This window comes from Pyrgilauda ruficollis, unplaced genomic scaffold, assembly GCF_017590135.1.
Source record: "Pyrgilauda ruficollis isolate IOZ18807 unplaced genomic scaffold, ASM1759013v1 scaffold109, whole genome shotgun sequence".
In the NCBI taxonomy this organism is placed as follows: domain Eukaryota; kingdom Metazoa; phylum Chordata; class Aves; order Passeriformes; family Passeridae; genus Pyrgilauda; species Pyrgilauda ruficollis.
In genome coordinates this window covers 586,513-601,571 of record NW_024509099.1, presented here as the reverse complement: position 1 = coordinate 601,571, position 15,059 = coordinate 586,513, and the positions used below count along the sequence as shown (strand labels likewise).

Below are 15,059 nucleotides of genomic sequence, written 5' to 3'. Positions count from 1 at the left end.
CAAAGATGAAATAAAATTAACAGATACACCTATGCAAATTTAATCCTTGGCTGTTACTGTTCTAACATCTGTTACCTGGCAAATGTCTTCTTAAAAATACAGTTCCTTCCTGAGAGAAGATTGAGTTAACTTCAGAATTACATCTCATTGTGTTTGGAATTAATGCAGACTCTAGGGAGTATCATCTGACAGAATTTCCATCCCTAACACCCTGGGCAAGGAACAGTCCTGAAGATAACAGTCCTGCAGGGCTCCAAAAAAAAAATAAATAAAAAGGGAGAAAATAAAGATCTTGGGTCACTAAGTTTTATTGCTTTTCTTATAGCAAGTAGTGATGTGCTGCCACAGGGCTCCTGTACTGTTACACTATCATTTATTTTAACCAGTAATGACCTTATTTGGGTTTTATATTTAACACTTATATTTGTCAAAGTCAACAGTATTCATGTTGATTAAATGCTGTTTCCCCTGTGTACTGCTCCTAAAGACACAGAAAGAAACTGAACACTATTGTTATAGGATATTTGTCTTTGTTGGGAAATAATAGCTCTTAACAGGATTGCAGAAGTCTTGTAGAAATATCTGTACTTGCATATGATCCCAGATTCCAGCACTTGGAACTTGTATCTTTCTCATTCAAAAGGGAGATGAAAAATAATAGCCAAACCATGACGAGTGAAAAGATTTAGTCAGACAAATTTAGCTTATGGTAATCTTTGCAAACTCTTTATCAGACCAGTGTTCTACATTAGTGTGTTGTACAGCCAGCAATAACTGCTCTTTCTGTACTAAAATAATAGTAATATATGAGCTCTTGCTTTGCTGGTAAGAATAGATGTTTGTCCAGTAGATAATCAGTATTAATTAATAGTGTTAAATAGTATTTCATCATTACCAACAAAATCTGAGCTGTTCAAATTAACAGAGCTAATTATCTGACAGCATTTTCATGTCTGGTCTATTACATAAACTGTGAAAAGTGCAAATGTGTTGTGTATTTAAGAACATGTGAACAATTGGCTTTATTATCCTCCCTTTGTTTTTAATAAATGTGACTTTTTCTTTAAAGAAAATGTTGCAGTGTCAAAAGTCTCCATAAAGTGGGTTGTTTTGTATATTTTTATATGCATTAATTACATGCACTGATTTCTTAAATAATATGAACTGAATACTAAAGCAAGAAGGTAATTTGCATGTGCAACTTAGAATATTTCTTACTTAGAAGTGATGGAAGCACAAACAGCATAGTTCAGTTGCCCCCATCAAAATATCTAGGTCATATTTTATGAAAGTAATCCATAAAGTAGAAAGAGACAAAAAATGTAGTTATGTTAAAGTGTTTGGATTCTGCTTCTTAGACCCCAGAGTATAGCTTCCAGTAGTTAGGAGCAATGTCTTGGGTATTGGGTGTATTGGGTTTGTGTGGCAAGGCTTTGGTAGCAAGGGGGCTATGGAGGTGGCTGCCAGAAGCTTCCCCCCATATCTGACAGAGCCAGTGCCAGGCAGTTCCGAGGCAGACCTGCTGCTGGCCAAGGCCAAGCCCATCACTGTTAGTGGTAGCCCTCTGGGATAATGTATTTATGTAGCAGGGAAAGAAACCCTGAAGAACAGCAACTGCAGCCAGAGACAGGAGTCAAAATATGTGGGATACAGCCCTGCAGACACCAAAGGCAGTGGGGAAAGAGGGGCAGGGCAGGAGCTGGAGCTGGGATTCACCTGCAGTGGTGCAGACTGCGGTGAGGCAGCTGTGCCTCTGCTGTCTGTAGAAGTCCATGGTGGAGCAGAGATCCACCTGCAGCCCATGGAGGATCCCAGAGTAGAGCAGGTAGATGCCAAAGGAGGCTATGACCCTGTGGGAAGCCTGGACTGGAGTAGGCTCTTGACAGGGACCTGTGGGCTTATGGAAAGAGGAGCCCATGCTGGAACACACTGGCTAGAAGGACCTTTGGGTACCATATTGGAGCAGTCTGCTCCTGAAGGACAACCCTCTGGAAGGTATCCATGCCAGAGCAGTTTGTGAAAGACTGCAGCCTATGGGACAGACTTATGTAGCATAAGGTCATGGAGGGCTGTATCCTGAGGGAGGGATCCCATGCTGGAGCAGGGGAAGAGTTTGAGGAGTCCTTCCACTGAGGAGGGGAACAGCAGAAACAATGAATGGATGGCAGCCCCCTTTCCCCATCCCCCTGCACGATTGGAGGGAAGAAGGTAGAGAATCAGGAATAAAATTAAGCCCAGGAAAGAAGGAGTGGGTGGATGATATTCTTAAGATTTGGGTTTACTTCTCATTAGCCTGTTCTGATTTGATTGGCAATAAATTCGAATACTCTCCCCAAGCTGAGTCTGCTTTGCCTGTGACAGTAACTGGTGACTGAATTCTTCCTGTCCTTATCTCAACTCAGACACCTTTCCTCATATTTTCTCTGCAATGTCCAGCTGAGGAGTGATAGAGCAGCCTTGGTGGATACCTGGATTTGCACCATAGCTTAGTTTCTAGAATCTGGGAAATAGAAAGCAGAGCCTCTGCACAGAATGTTTGCTATTACATATGGACATATTTCATAATTGCATGTCAATCTCCACATTCCACCTTTAATGCATGACTTTGAGTCCAGTTTGCTGCTTTTTATACTGTAACCAGTATTGAGAATTATTTCCTATCTTTAACTCTTCAGCACTAATTTTATTCTGATATATCAAAGTAATTAATATAAACAAGAACATCTTAATGATAAGAGTATGCATGGCTTGGTAGCAACCAAATAAAAGTGGTCTGAAATAAGCCCCAGATAGAATCCTCCTTCTTATCAAAACTGAAATTCAGGAAAAAAACCAAAGTACATATTTTTCCACTGTGTCCTATGATAGACAGGGGTAAACCCTGTGGAAATTAAATAGAGGATTATAGTGCTAGTGGACAATCATTTATATAGTCCAGACAAAGGCACAGCCCACTTTCTGCACTTCCATTAAGCAAAAAGTGGAAATATCTGGCATGCAGAAATAGGTTGGTATCCCTCATATGCCCCAGTAGTCTAAATGTGCTATCACATGGGGCATCACAGAGACAGTGGCTGTAGAGGCAGCACAGTCAATGAAAGAAAAAGTATCCCAAGAGGCATAATTACCACCAGTACTGTAGAGAAAACTGTCCTATGTGTCCTTAAAACAATGAAAAACAGTTTCATGAGAAAATTTTTGTTTCTGGTATATTATACGACTTAAATGGTTTCTGGTTTAGGCAGAAAAATAAATAACCTTATAATGAAAAATTACTATTCACTCACAAAATTAATCCCCCTATAACTCTCCCTATAACAGAGAAAAATTTTAGGGTATCACATCTCTGCTCAGAAAGACTAGCAGTGTATTCATCAGACTAGCACATAAGATTTTTTTGTTACCATGGCTGCATATAAGGTCTTTAAAAGATTTGCAACTCAGAATGCATTAAGATCCTCTAGGTAATATTAGAGAAGGACTGCTGGATTCCTCTGAGTGGTGGAGTTCCACCTACCTGGCAGCAAATCATCATCAATCATTTCCACTCCATCTGTGAATGTTTTCCTTCTCAGAATTGCAAAATGTTTCTATAAATGGCCTTAGTAGGAAAGCCACACTGATAGCGTGGAGATCCCTTAGTGCATTTAGTTGAAAACACTGTGGATGACTCAAGAAGCACGAGATCTGACCTTGAATAAATCTTCAGGGCTAAGCTCCATGATCAAGTTACTGAGCCATATCAGAGGTGTGATAATATTCAAACTTCCCTGTATTAGCTCCAGCCAAATTCGAGGATATTCCACTATCTATATCTCATAAGCATATTCAAGAGCAGTGTAAAGTTTCCCACCTCAGCTTAAGTGCAAAAACACGACAATAAGTGTAATGGAAGAATGTCTATGGCTGGCAATTAGTAGATAGCATGCATAATTGCTTTTCCTTGCTTTTTCTTGCTGGTAAATAACCATGATTAAGGGGGGCAGGCAGACACTTCATATATCAGAACATTTTCATGATTTGCTTCTCAGATCATAAAATTTTCAGGTTATCCTTTTGACACTCCACATAAAACTCTAAAATGCTGACAGCAAGGCATGGCAGTTTAACTCTTCATTCCCGTAGGGAATGTATAACAGAACACACTCAGATTCTCTGTTTACTCCTTCTGGATATTGCACTTTGCACCATTTCTGTGCTTCACCTTGGTGTTCTTCTTTTCCCAAACACAGATTTTTTACAGGACTATTTCTCTGTTTCCACCAACCTTTCCCAGCCTTGGGTATTTCTGACCATCTGATGCCAAAGTTGCATACCTGAATCATTGACACTTTGTGCACATTTTCTATTAATTGTCTTCTCTCTGCTTCACCCATAGAACTTTCCTAGGTCCCATACATACTCTGTTTATGAAGATACCTTTTTTCCTTATAGATTCCCCCTGCAAAGTATCCAATTTTTACCTGTTTGATAGTAAGTTAGAAATATTTATAAGGATTTCCTTTTTTCTGCTTTTGTTTTTCTATCCTTTCAACATAGAAGTTGACTTACAATTTCATAAAGACATGCATAATTTATTTTTCAGTTGTCTTGATAAGCATTCCTAGGCATAAAGGGAGCTTTTTATCTAAATATGCTCTTTCCACAAAGTGTTTCTTTGCTTTCCTTACTTTTTGTTTTGTTTTCTCAGAAAAGACCAACTTTGGCAGGAGGCAAGCTAGCATGTGTTGAAAGCTGGAATGAGCAAAGAATTTGGACCCTCAGGGAAGCTTTGCATTCATTTTGTAGTGAGGTCTGCTGCTTAGCTGGCCTGTCTTTAGTGTATGCTGTGTGTATCGTCCTTGCACACAAAGAAGAAACAGGATTTCTGTCAAAATGGCTTAGCTCAAGTTAAGATAACAACAAACAAGAAAAGAACAAAAGTTAGATATCCACAAGAGAGATAGTGTTTTTGTGTCTCCACTGATAATCTAATTAAATTGGAGGCAAAATTGCTAGTTTCCACCACTTTGATTTTTTTAAAAAATCAAAGCTGTAGCAACACCAGAAATAAGTGTCTCAGTTCAGAGTTAGATAGTGCATACCAATTAGTTCTTTTTCATGACTGACAGCCACATCTTCAAGGCTTTAAAGAAAGGCTGACTTTTATTTATTGCTCTTCTTAGAAGTAATAGGCCTGGTCCCATATGTGCCATCTGACTAGCTTCTTTGGCATGCTGGAAATGAGCATTACCTAGCTAAGTACTTGTGAGGTGGATCAAAGCAGAGCTCAGAGGTCACGATCAGAGGAGTAGAACCCAGCTGGAGGCCTGCAGTCACTGGCATTGCCCAGGGATCAGTTCTGGGTCTGGCCTAATTCAGCTTGTTTATCAATGACCTGGACAAATGGAGAATGTGCCCTCAGCGAGTTTGATGATGATGATGATACAAAACTGGGGAGTGGCAGATACAGCTGGAGGCTCTGCTGCCATGAAGTGGGACCTTGATGGGCTGGAGAGCTGGGTGGAGAGAAACCAAATGAGGTTCAACAAGGGCAAGTGCAGGGTCCTGCACCTGGGGAGGAATAACCCCAAGCACCTGTGCAGGCTGGGGGCTGACCTGCTGGAGAGCAGCTCTGCAGAGAAGGACCTGGGAGTCCTGCTGGGTGACAAGCTGGCCACGAGCCAGCAGTGCCCTTGGGGTCAGGAGGGCCAGTGGGACCCTGGGGTGCATTGGGAAGAGTGTGGCCAGCAGGCTGAGGGAGGTGATCCTCCCCCCTGCTCAGTCCTAGTCAGGCCACATCTGGAGTGCTGTGTCCAGTTCTGGGCTCCTCAGTACAAGAAAGACAAGGAGCTACTGGAGAGGGTCCAGCAGAGGCCACAGAGACGATCTGGGGTCTGGAGCATTTCTCTTATGAGGAGAGACTGTAGGAGCTGGGACTGCTTAGTCTGGAGAAGAAAAGAATGAGAGGCATTCTATCGATACATACAAACATCTCTAAGGCACGTGCCAAGAGTATGGTGCCAGACTCTTTTCAGTGGTGCCCAGTGACAGGACAAGGAGAAAATGGTCATAAAGTGAAACACAGGAAGTTTCACCTCAGCATGAAGAAGAACTTCTTCACACTGAGGATGGCAGAGAACTGGAACCGGCTGCCCAGGGAGGTTATGGAGTTTCTGTCTCTGGAGACATTCAAAACTCACCAGGACAAATTCCTGTGTTACCCGCTCTTGGTGACCCTGCCTTGGAAGGGTGAATTGGTCAAGATGATTTCCAGAGGTCCCTTCCAATTCTAAGAACTCTGTGATTCTGTGATTTTATTAACTTAATTTTTGGGCCTTGAAGTGTCTGAGTAAACAGCTCCACACTTCTAATAAAACCATTTTTCAAACTCTAGCTGTGGAGTGCGCAACAACAATTACATCCAGTTTGGTACTGGTTACTGGATATTGCGTGCTCATGATCTGTTCTCATTTAAGAATTTAAAGTCTATTTCTATTTCAAGAACTGGAAATGCTAAAGTAAGATATTTATTACCTATTAGTTATTAATATTTATAGTTATTAGTAGCAATTAGTTAATAGTAAACTTTTTTGTGATGTATTTTCAGTTTCTATTTGAGGATGATTACCTCTTTTTAGTTATTTGTATGTAATTTGATACGCTTTTGGGTATAAAAATCTGCCATTATTTATTTAATCCTAAATTATTTGTTGATAAAAAGAAATCATTAAAACTCCTTAAAAATTAAATGAAGCTATATGAAGAGCTAAAGTTTTTTCTACTTACAAATGTAAGTTATCTTTTATTTTAAAACAAGGGAATAATTTTTCTGGGCATTTCAGTTTTCATTCAGCCTTCATTTTTCTGAAAATAGATTTTGCCTCTAATGGAAATAGTGAAGCTGAAATGTCAAATTCTTGTCTTCTCATGCACTTGCTGAATACTGCACTATTAAACTTCTAAGATATTTCACTGGTGACATGACAGCATGAACTTCTATCTGGGAAAAAATACTTTTTATAAATGGTGGTCAAGTCAATGAAGTTTCCTTTTTGAAGGGAATTCTACATGGTCAATATACAGTATTGAATCTTATCTAAAAGGCAGAAATTACATAGTGAGCAAAGGCAGTGGGGAACCATTGTATGAATTTGGACCATTTTGAAAAATGTCTGGCAATAGTGGTGGGAAAATCTCTTAAACTTGAACAGAAATTCTACCTTCAATGAAAGCAAGAACTTTCACTGCTGATCACTGAATCCAGTTTGTCCTAGGCCAAAAGCTGAGCTCCCACATTCCTCTCTATTCTCTCTCCTGGTTCTTGAGCCACATCTGCTAATGGTGATAGCTGTGAAAAGCTGCTGCAGTGTTTAAAGAATTTTAAAAATTGCAACTATTTGCAGAACTGTTTGTCTAGTGTTGTCACTGTCTGTCCAGTTATATCATTCTGTAATAATATATGAAAAAAAATGCACTTTCCTATTTCAATAAAAGCACTTCATACATTTTAATGCATTGAATCTTTAAATATCTTAAAGCATAGGTTAATGACATCTCTGTTTCAAAGTTGAAAAACACAGAAATAGATCGGCATTTTTCAAGCACCCACAGACTGCAAGTATCTCATTAAAAAATTGAAGTATACAAAATCAGCGACATTTTTCTGACAGTGAAGATCATACCAAGTTGATAGGACTGCATTGCTTAACTGCAACTGTACCAGGAAAAAAGAGGCCCCAACCTTTGTGCTGCCTTTTCTCAAAAGTGATTTTAGGGCATGTAATAGTTATGAAAATGTTATTGAATTGGCAACTGATCAACCATGTATGCTTTGAACATAGAGAAATTAACAAGACATTAGCAAGGCTAAACCTCCTAAGTTGGAGCTTTATAGGGACAGTTATCTGACATCTAGAAGGGCCATAGAGATAAGAGCTTCTTGTCCTACTGACTTTGTTTGGACTATAAATAGAACAAGACAAGTTTTGTTTCAGCTCATGGGCTTGTCTCTTCCTGTTGGCCAGATATGTAAAGGTTTTGCTTTTATGGCAAAACCCTTAAGCTTCGGAGAGCACCCTTTCCCTGTCCCCATCTTCATCATTCTTAGGAGCGCCTCTATTTTGGTCTGTGTTTCCTTGTTCCAGAAAGACTGAACCTGACCTTAATGAGGCTACTCATCTTGGTTTATAACTAGAATAGAATAGAATAGAATAGAATAGAATAGAATAGAAAAATAGATGGGACTAGACTGGACTAGACTAAGCTAGAAGGTTTAAACTCAGATTTTCACTTTACTTCAGAGTAATGGAACAATGCTCTGAGGAGACAAACAGGAAAATCTTACTGGGGCAAAGGGATTCATCTCCTTTGGAGACAGATTATTCATAAGAAGTTTAAATGGAAGAAAGAAAGTTTTATGCTAACCATTTTTGCTGCTTTCACTTTCTTCAGATGTGCCAACTACTTAATTCTTTGGGGCATTAAGTCCTGTTAAACTTCAAGTCAAGCTAGGGGAATTCAGCACTTTAAAAAACGATGCCCACAATTCTCCTTCACCTCCAGTTTTGAGCAGCTGTATGCACACCATCCATCATTAGCCAGGGAAGCCCTCATGGGGAGGCTGGTGGCAATGGCTTTCCAACCCTGGTGTGACGTGCACCACAGTTGAGGCTGGGAGGCAGGGCAGGGGGTGAGGGGCCGTGGCAGTGCCACAGCCTGCACCGGTGCCTCCAGCCAGGGACAGACCTGCTCTGGCAGGCAGTGGGGGTGGTTGGGGTTTGTGTGGTGAAAACAGGCAGCTAAGTCCAACAATGTTAATTATGCCCCATTGCCTGTTTTTTCCTCACTTCCTTGTTTTTATCGCTGAAGGATTTTTCAGCCTCTGAAACCAACAAAAAGATCATATTTTCCTTCAGTTTCTGAAACCCCATCCTTTTTTCCAGACTTTCCATTTCACGCTGTTTGAATTTTATTAAGATCTCTTTACACAAAAGCAGAGTACTGGCTATATGATGCCCTGAGGGACCTGAAAGACTGTTGCCATAATGTCACAAAACTCTGGGGACATTTTATTTCCACCAGAAGCTCTTTGGAGGACTCTGTCTAAGGATATAATATGTCTTAAATGTTTACAACAGGGATCTTGATCTCCATTGGAATTTAATACAAAAAGCTCTTTTTTAAATCTCTTAATTAGCACATCCCATTAACACCAATTAAATAATATCTATCTATAAAAATGGATTTTATTTCTGTTTTTCAATGAAGGAAATTGGTATTATTCCAGAATTATGGATAATATTGTTAATCATGTATTCTTAAGATGATGAATTTTGTTTTCAATACCTCAGTTGATCATTAGAAAGTATTTTCACCAAGTATTTTCCAGAAACACCTCTGTTTACTGTTTCTGCCTCTGATACTTTCTGTTCTTCCCAAACACAGACATGCATAAATTCTTTCTACAAGGCTCACAGTAGCATGTCTCCTCCAGTGAACAGGAAAAGATTTTGTAAGTGTTAATAAGGTTTTTTTTTTTCACTGGTCAACCTTGAAAGCAGAAGCAACTGCTGAATTCTCACCAGTCCCTTATATAGCACAACAGCCCTATTCAGACAATTTTTTAAATGAAATTGTTTAGGGAGCCATATCCTAATTTGACAGAAAGATAAGTCTCATGAAAAAAAGTATTGTCTTTTCAAAAGGCTGCAGTATAATTGTGTGTGTGCATGTAATATAGTAGGACATATATTTAAATTATTATTTAATTAAAATAATATAGATCTGTGTGTTCATTTGATGGAAAATTTTTTGGTAAAATTTAATACATGAATAATCATACAGAATATGGGATGCAAATTCTAAAGATAATATTTAAAAACCCGTTTGAATGTTGAACTATATGGGACATGTTTTTCTAATTTTTTTTTTTTTTAATTCAGTAAGTTTTGGGCTTTCTGGGACCATGCTGAAGGTGCTGGGATATTAACAAAATTTGGTTTCCTTAAAAATAATGTAAACATGCAAAACAATAAAGGAATCTGATGTTTTAAGGCAAATCAAAATCTCTCTATTGTTGCTGCATGTTATGCATCAATGACTCAAGTCAACATTTTTCTGTCGCAGATAACTGAAAATCTTTACAGGAGGTATCAGACCAAATAAAAAGGATTTTTTAAATTCAATTTCTGACGCTGCAAGTAGTCTATAAAAAATATGTAAATCAGATACTGATAATATAATGGAACTACTACTATAAATACATTGAATTGCACCACTGGTTAACAGCATGTACATCCTCCAAGTAATGGTCACACAGCAATCTAACATTATTTCCTACTCCTATTTCCTGTATTTCCAAGACCTTTTTGTCATTGTATTTACTGTGCACCACTCTTCTTTCTCTGAATAATGCCGCCCTGATATCACAGATAAGGAAAACAGCAGTTGCTCCCTCAAAAGAAGAAAGTAAATTTTATTTATGGAGACGTTTTTTCAGTATTTAATCTTCTTTTACAACTGTTCCTATTCTCAAATGGACTGAATGGCTTTTGTGATTACCAGGATAACTTTGAATGCTGCCTCACATAAATATACTGACAGAGGTAGTAATAATTTAACCCTTTTAATGCTGTCTTTCAATACATCATCTTTGTAGTGATTAACCATAATGGCATTTTTAGTTGGTCAGTGTTCTCTTAAAATTTCAGCTTTTGAAAGTCGCAATGTACTATGTATTTCTGGCATCAATTGGTTAAGATAATTAAATTTAGCTCCCACTTACTGGTGCAGACATTTAGAAAAAATAACAGAAAAAACTGACTCTAATACCTCAAGTTTTTATTCCATGCTAAAGCTTCTTTTTCACTATCCAGATGATGATTAAAACTGAATTTAAAAAAATATGTTAATGAAGTTCTGCCCATCTCTTGGAATATCTTTTTCTCCGATGTTAAAAATAACTGCAGATGTTTGGTGTTTGGAATTTCAGAGTTTAACTATATCTCTAAAATTGGCATTTGCTACTGTGAGGTATGCACTTTTTATAATAGTTAGATAAAAATTACACAATACTCATTTTTTTTCTTCCCGTTCTGCTTAAATCTCCCTGCAGGATGTGTGACACAGGAGAAGGGCTGTTCACCTTTCAAACACGAGAAGGAGAAATGATATATCAGAAGGTCCATTCTGCAACACTGGCAATAGCTGAGCAGCATGAAAGATTAATGATGGAAATGGAGCAGAAGGCAAGGGTAAGATCCTTCTACCAAAAGTCTTTAAACTTATCAAAATTGGTAATAAACCAAAGTCGTTGGATTCAGCTGTAATGATAGTATCAGCTGTGTGGCTAAGACAAAATAGAATTCCAGATTCATGTACTTTCATGGTCAGGGATCCTTGGTGTGTTCTGTACCTTTTGTAGGTGATTTTTTTGGAACAGGGGATACCATTAGACAAGAGATCCTTGGTCACCTTCTCTGAAATTGGGGCTCTGTTACTCAAAGATTAAACCTTTAGCTGTTGTGTTGACTACTGATGAATGAGTTTTAATTGCTCCTCATGGCCTCACAGATGGAAAAAACTCAGTATAAACACTTCTAGGTGACAGCAGACATGTTTTGTTTTTTCTTAACACCTGAAAGAAATTATAATTTCTACATTATAAGTAGCAATGCAGTTGAGTTCAAATAGAGCTATTTTATTGTTTTGTGTTCAAAATTTACAGTTTGGACAAGTTGTGTTTAAGTGACTACTGTGGAAAAATTTGGAGTTGTTTTAAGGCAGCAAGAAAAAAGCTTTCCCTATTTCCTTAGAAGCAGAAATGATCTTTAATGGTTGTTCTGGAAAGCTGACTTTTAGGCCAGGGAACCTAGTCTGCATGCTTTTCTTCTGAGATGACCATGACTCTCTGCATATCTTCTTCCCTAGACAGAGATTTCAGATTAATTGTGGCATTTCCTTCTTTTCCTAATCCACACTGTACATGCCTCCAGTCAGGCAAACATGACTTATATGGATCTATCCCCCACACTCCACCAGTGTCAAAATACCTTTCTCACTCTGCTGAGACAAAGGCTCTTGTAAGGACCAACCTAAGACCCCCAGTGTTCAACTTTTCTTAATTACTCCTCGGAGAAGTCAGAGAATCAGTCAGAGAATGTTAAGGGGTGGAAGCGGACCTTAAAGGTCATCTAGTTCCAACTTCCCCCATGGGCAGAGACACAATTTTCCGTATTCACCAAAAAATAAACTGGAAAAATACTTAGATTTCCATGTCAAAAGTCTGCTGTGTTGAATGTTCCTCTCAGACTTTGAATGTCTGTTAGGAAAACCTGAACTGGGAAGCCATAAAAAAGGCCTGGTTTTGGTGCTTTATGAAAAAAGAAGATTGATTTTTCCATAAAATTTGACAAAGCAGGAGCCTTTGCATAATAGTAGAGATGCACAAACTTTGGACAGGAAATGCAGGAAGAGTTTACAATCAAAATTAATAAGAAGCAACTGCTGGAAAGTCCAACACAAGGTAGAATAAATGGAAGGCAATGTGAAAAAGTAGGTCTTCTGGCAAAAAACTATTTCATTCTTGTGGACAGAAAATGATTAAATAATGGGAAAAAATGAAAAATGCATCATTATTTTATAATGTGTTTGCCGTTAAAGTGTCTACACCAGTAACAGAAATTAGAACATTTTCATGCTGCCGTGATAAATGCTTAGACCAGGATCGTACAAGATTTTCCTTTTACAGAACCATCACTTTCAGCTCTTTCACCCATCAATTAGCAGCTTTGCTGCTTTACAAAGCCATTTCCATTCTGCCATCAGATGACTTCCTTGAAACCATATTTATGAAGGCTGTGGCCATATGGTACGTAATATCAAACTCTGAGCGAGAGCAGGCTGAGAAACAGAAATGACTCATCAGCCACACCGTGTGTGATGTTCTTGTCTCCTGAACAAGGCTGCGCTGTGATCTGCACAGGGAGATCAGGAGAGGCTCACATAGGCTGCTGTGTAAAAGAGGCTGAAAAACCTGTTGATTTTATGCTTCAGCTAATAAACTAATGTTAGTTTGGATTTGGAAACTCTGCTGTTTCTGACTGGTAGGGTGCTGAATATTTAAACGTCTGTGACATTTGAGTTTTATTCATGTTAGAAACAAAATTTAAAATATCAAATAGACTAAGTACATGTTACATTCCATTTATCAAGTGTTATTGTATCTAATTCTAAAAATTTTACCAAACACCTATGTGTATTTTTTCCATAAGATCTGAAATTTAAATACAAGAAAAAGAATATTTTAAATCAGGGATTTAGTGGATCTTCCCAAAGCTTGACAGTAGATCTTTTTATCTATAGATCTACACTTGGGGAATTTTGCTCTTTCCTGGCCCTTTCTGTAATGAACAGCTTTAACAGTGTTGAATTAAATCTCATATATATACATATATATATATGAGATAATTTTTAAAAGTAAAGGTGAATGCTATATGCATTATTGTACAGATCAGAAAAAGAAAAGCTATGCAACAGTAATCATTACTTCTTCCTTCCAGTCATTAGAAGTCATTTATTAGAAAGGACTCCTGTGAATATTTATGTTCTAAATGTTAATAGGTTTTAAGTAATGAATATACTGAAGTTTCATTCAATTTTTACCAGATTATAATATCTAGTAAAAAAAAGTAGTACAATCTAGTATAAACAAATGAATACAGATTATAAAAGAAATTAAAGTGATTTTTTTTACCAGAGCAACCTTGATAAACTATATAGATTATGATTACCTTTCACAGTAAATATACAAAGTACATGACCATGAAAATACAAACATAGAAAAAAAAATGCCACAAAGTACAAAATACACAAAAAAAAAAAAAAAAAAAAAAAAAAAAAAAAACCCACAAAAAAAAAAAAAAAAAAAAAAAAAAAAAAAAAAAAAAAGAAAAAAAAACCAGAAGCAAATTATGGCAGAAGAATAAAGGTATTGCCTTTGGGCAATTGCAGGTATTTATGTATGGCCTCTGCCTGAGCCACAGGACACATTTACTCTATTTATGGAAGTCCCTCCATCTAAAAATTCTGTTTCAGAATGCTAAACAATAAATTCATTTTTATACTGAAAAATCTTTTGCTCAGGCCAAGCAACATGATGGATAAACTGTTAATAAGAGAGAGACATGAGAAGGAAAGTAATTCTTCCCATTACCTTTTAAAGTGCATGGGCTGGAAGCAAAAATGTTCTGTGGCAGCTTGTACAGTACCAAATCTGCCTCTTTGTCACCTCTAGCAGGAGAAGCCAAGTCAGTTTAAGCAGGCAGTAATGTGCACACTTTCATCTTCTGCCCATTTTCCTTTCGGATTATAACACTGGAAGAAAGACCTGAAATATGAGATCAGTAGTCACTGGCATGGGTGTGGATTTGAGCTGGTTATTGGTTTTACTGAGATCAAAGCAGACTGGATTTTATTCAAAAAATTCAGCAAAGTGGACACTGATCTAATTTAGCTCAGGTGGTTTTCTTGATTGAATTTGAAGTGTTGCATTGGCAGAGTGATAGTGCTTTATGCTTGCTTTGTTTGGGACAATAAAAAATTTGGGCCAATGCTAGTACTTAAATTGAAATTATTTTCAGGGAAATTGTTACCTCTATATTCATTTTTTTCAATCTTTGATTTTTCAATGGATCACTGTAATAGAGATGATAATTCTGTTTTGTCGTTTTATTGTGGGAGAGAGGGCAATATTGCAGTGATTTTTAGTGATTTTAGTTCGAAGATAAATTAAAAAGAACAATGACAGTCTTTCTGTTTACATGCTTTTATTTTGTGCTGTTGTGTATCCACATGACAGTGTCAGTAACTTTCCTTTTATCACCTGAACAAACCTCCTGGTTTTTTCCTCTGTCCCTCCCCCTCTCTGACCCCTTGTTTGTTTTGGGTTTTTTTTCTCTGTAGCATTTAGAAGTCTGTTTGGATTGTTGGTTTTGAAATTACTGTGCAAACAAAAGTGTTATCCTCAGGAATGACCTGTGTCCCCCCACTGGCTGTAGTCTGATGTTGAACATGGCAGA

At 37.7% G+C, this 15,059-nt stretch overlaps 1 protein-coding gene across 1 annotated transcript in view; it reads left to right on the top strand.

Annotated features, from left to right (window-relative positions):
• The window catches only part of DOK6 (docking protein 6), a 239,760-nt gene that overhangs the window by 167,868 nt on the left and 56,833 nt on the right, over positions 1–15,059 (top strand). Inside the window, exon 6 of the mRNA XM_041472901.1 lies at positions 11,096–11,234. Within this exon, the coding sequence (XP_041328835.1) occupies positions 11,096–11,234 (139 nt within the window). The remainder of the gene's footprint in view (positions 1–11,095; positions 11,235–15,059) is intronic.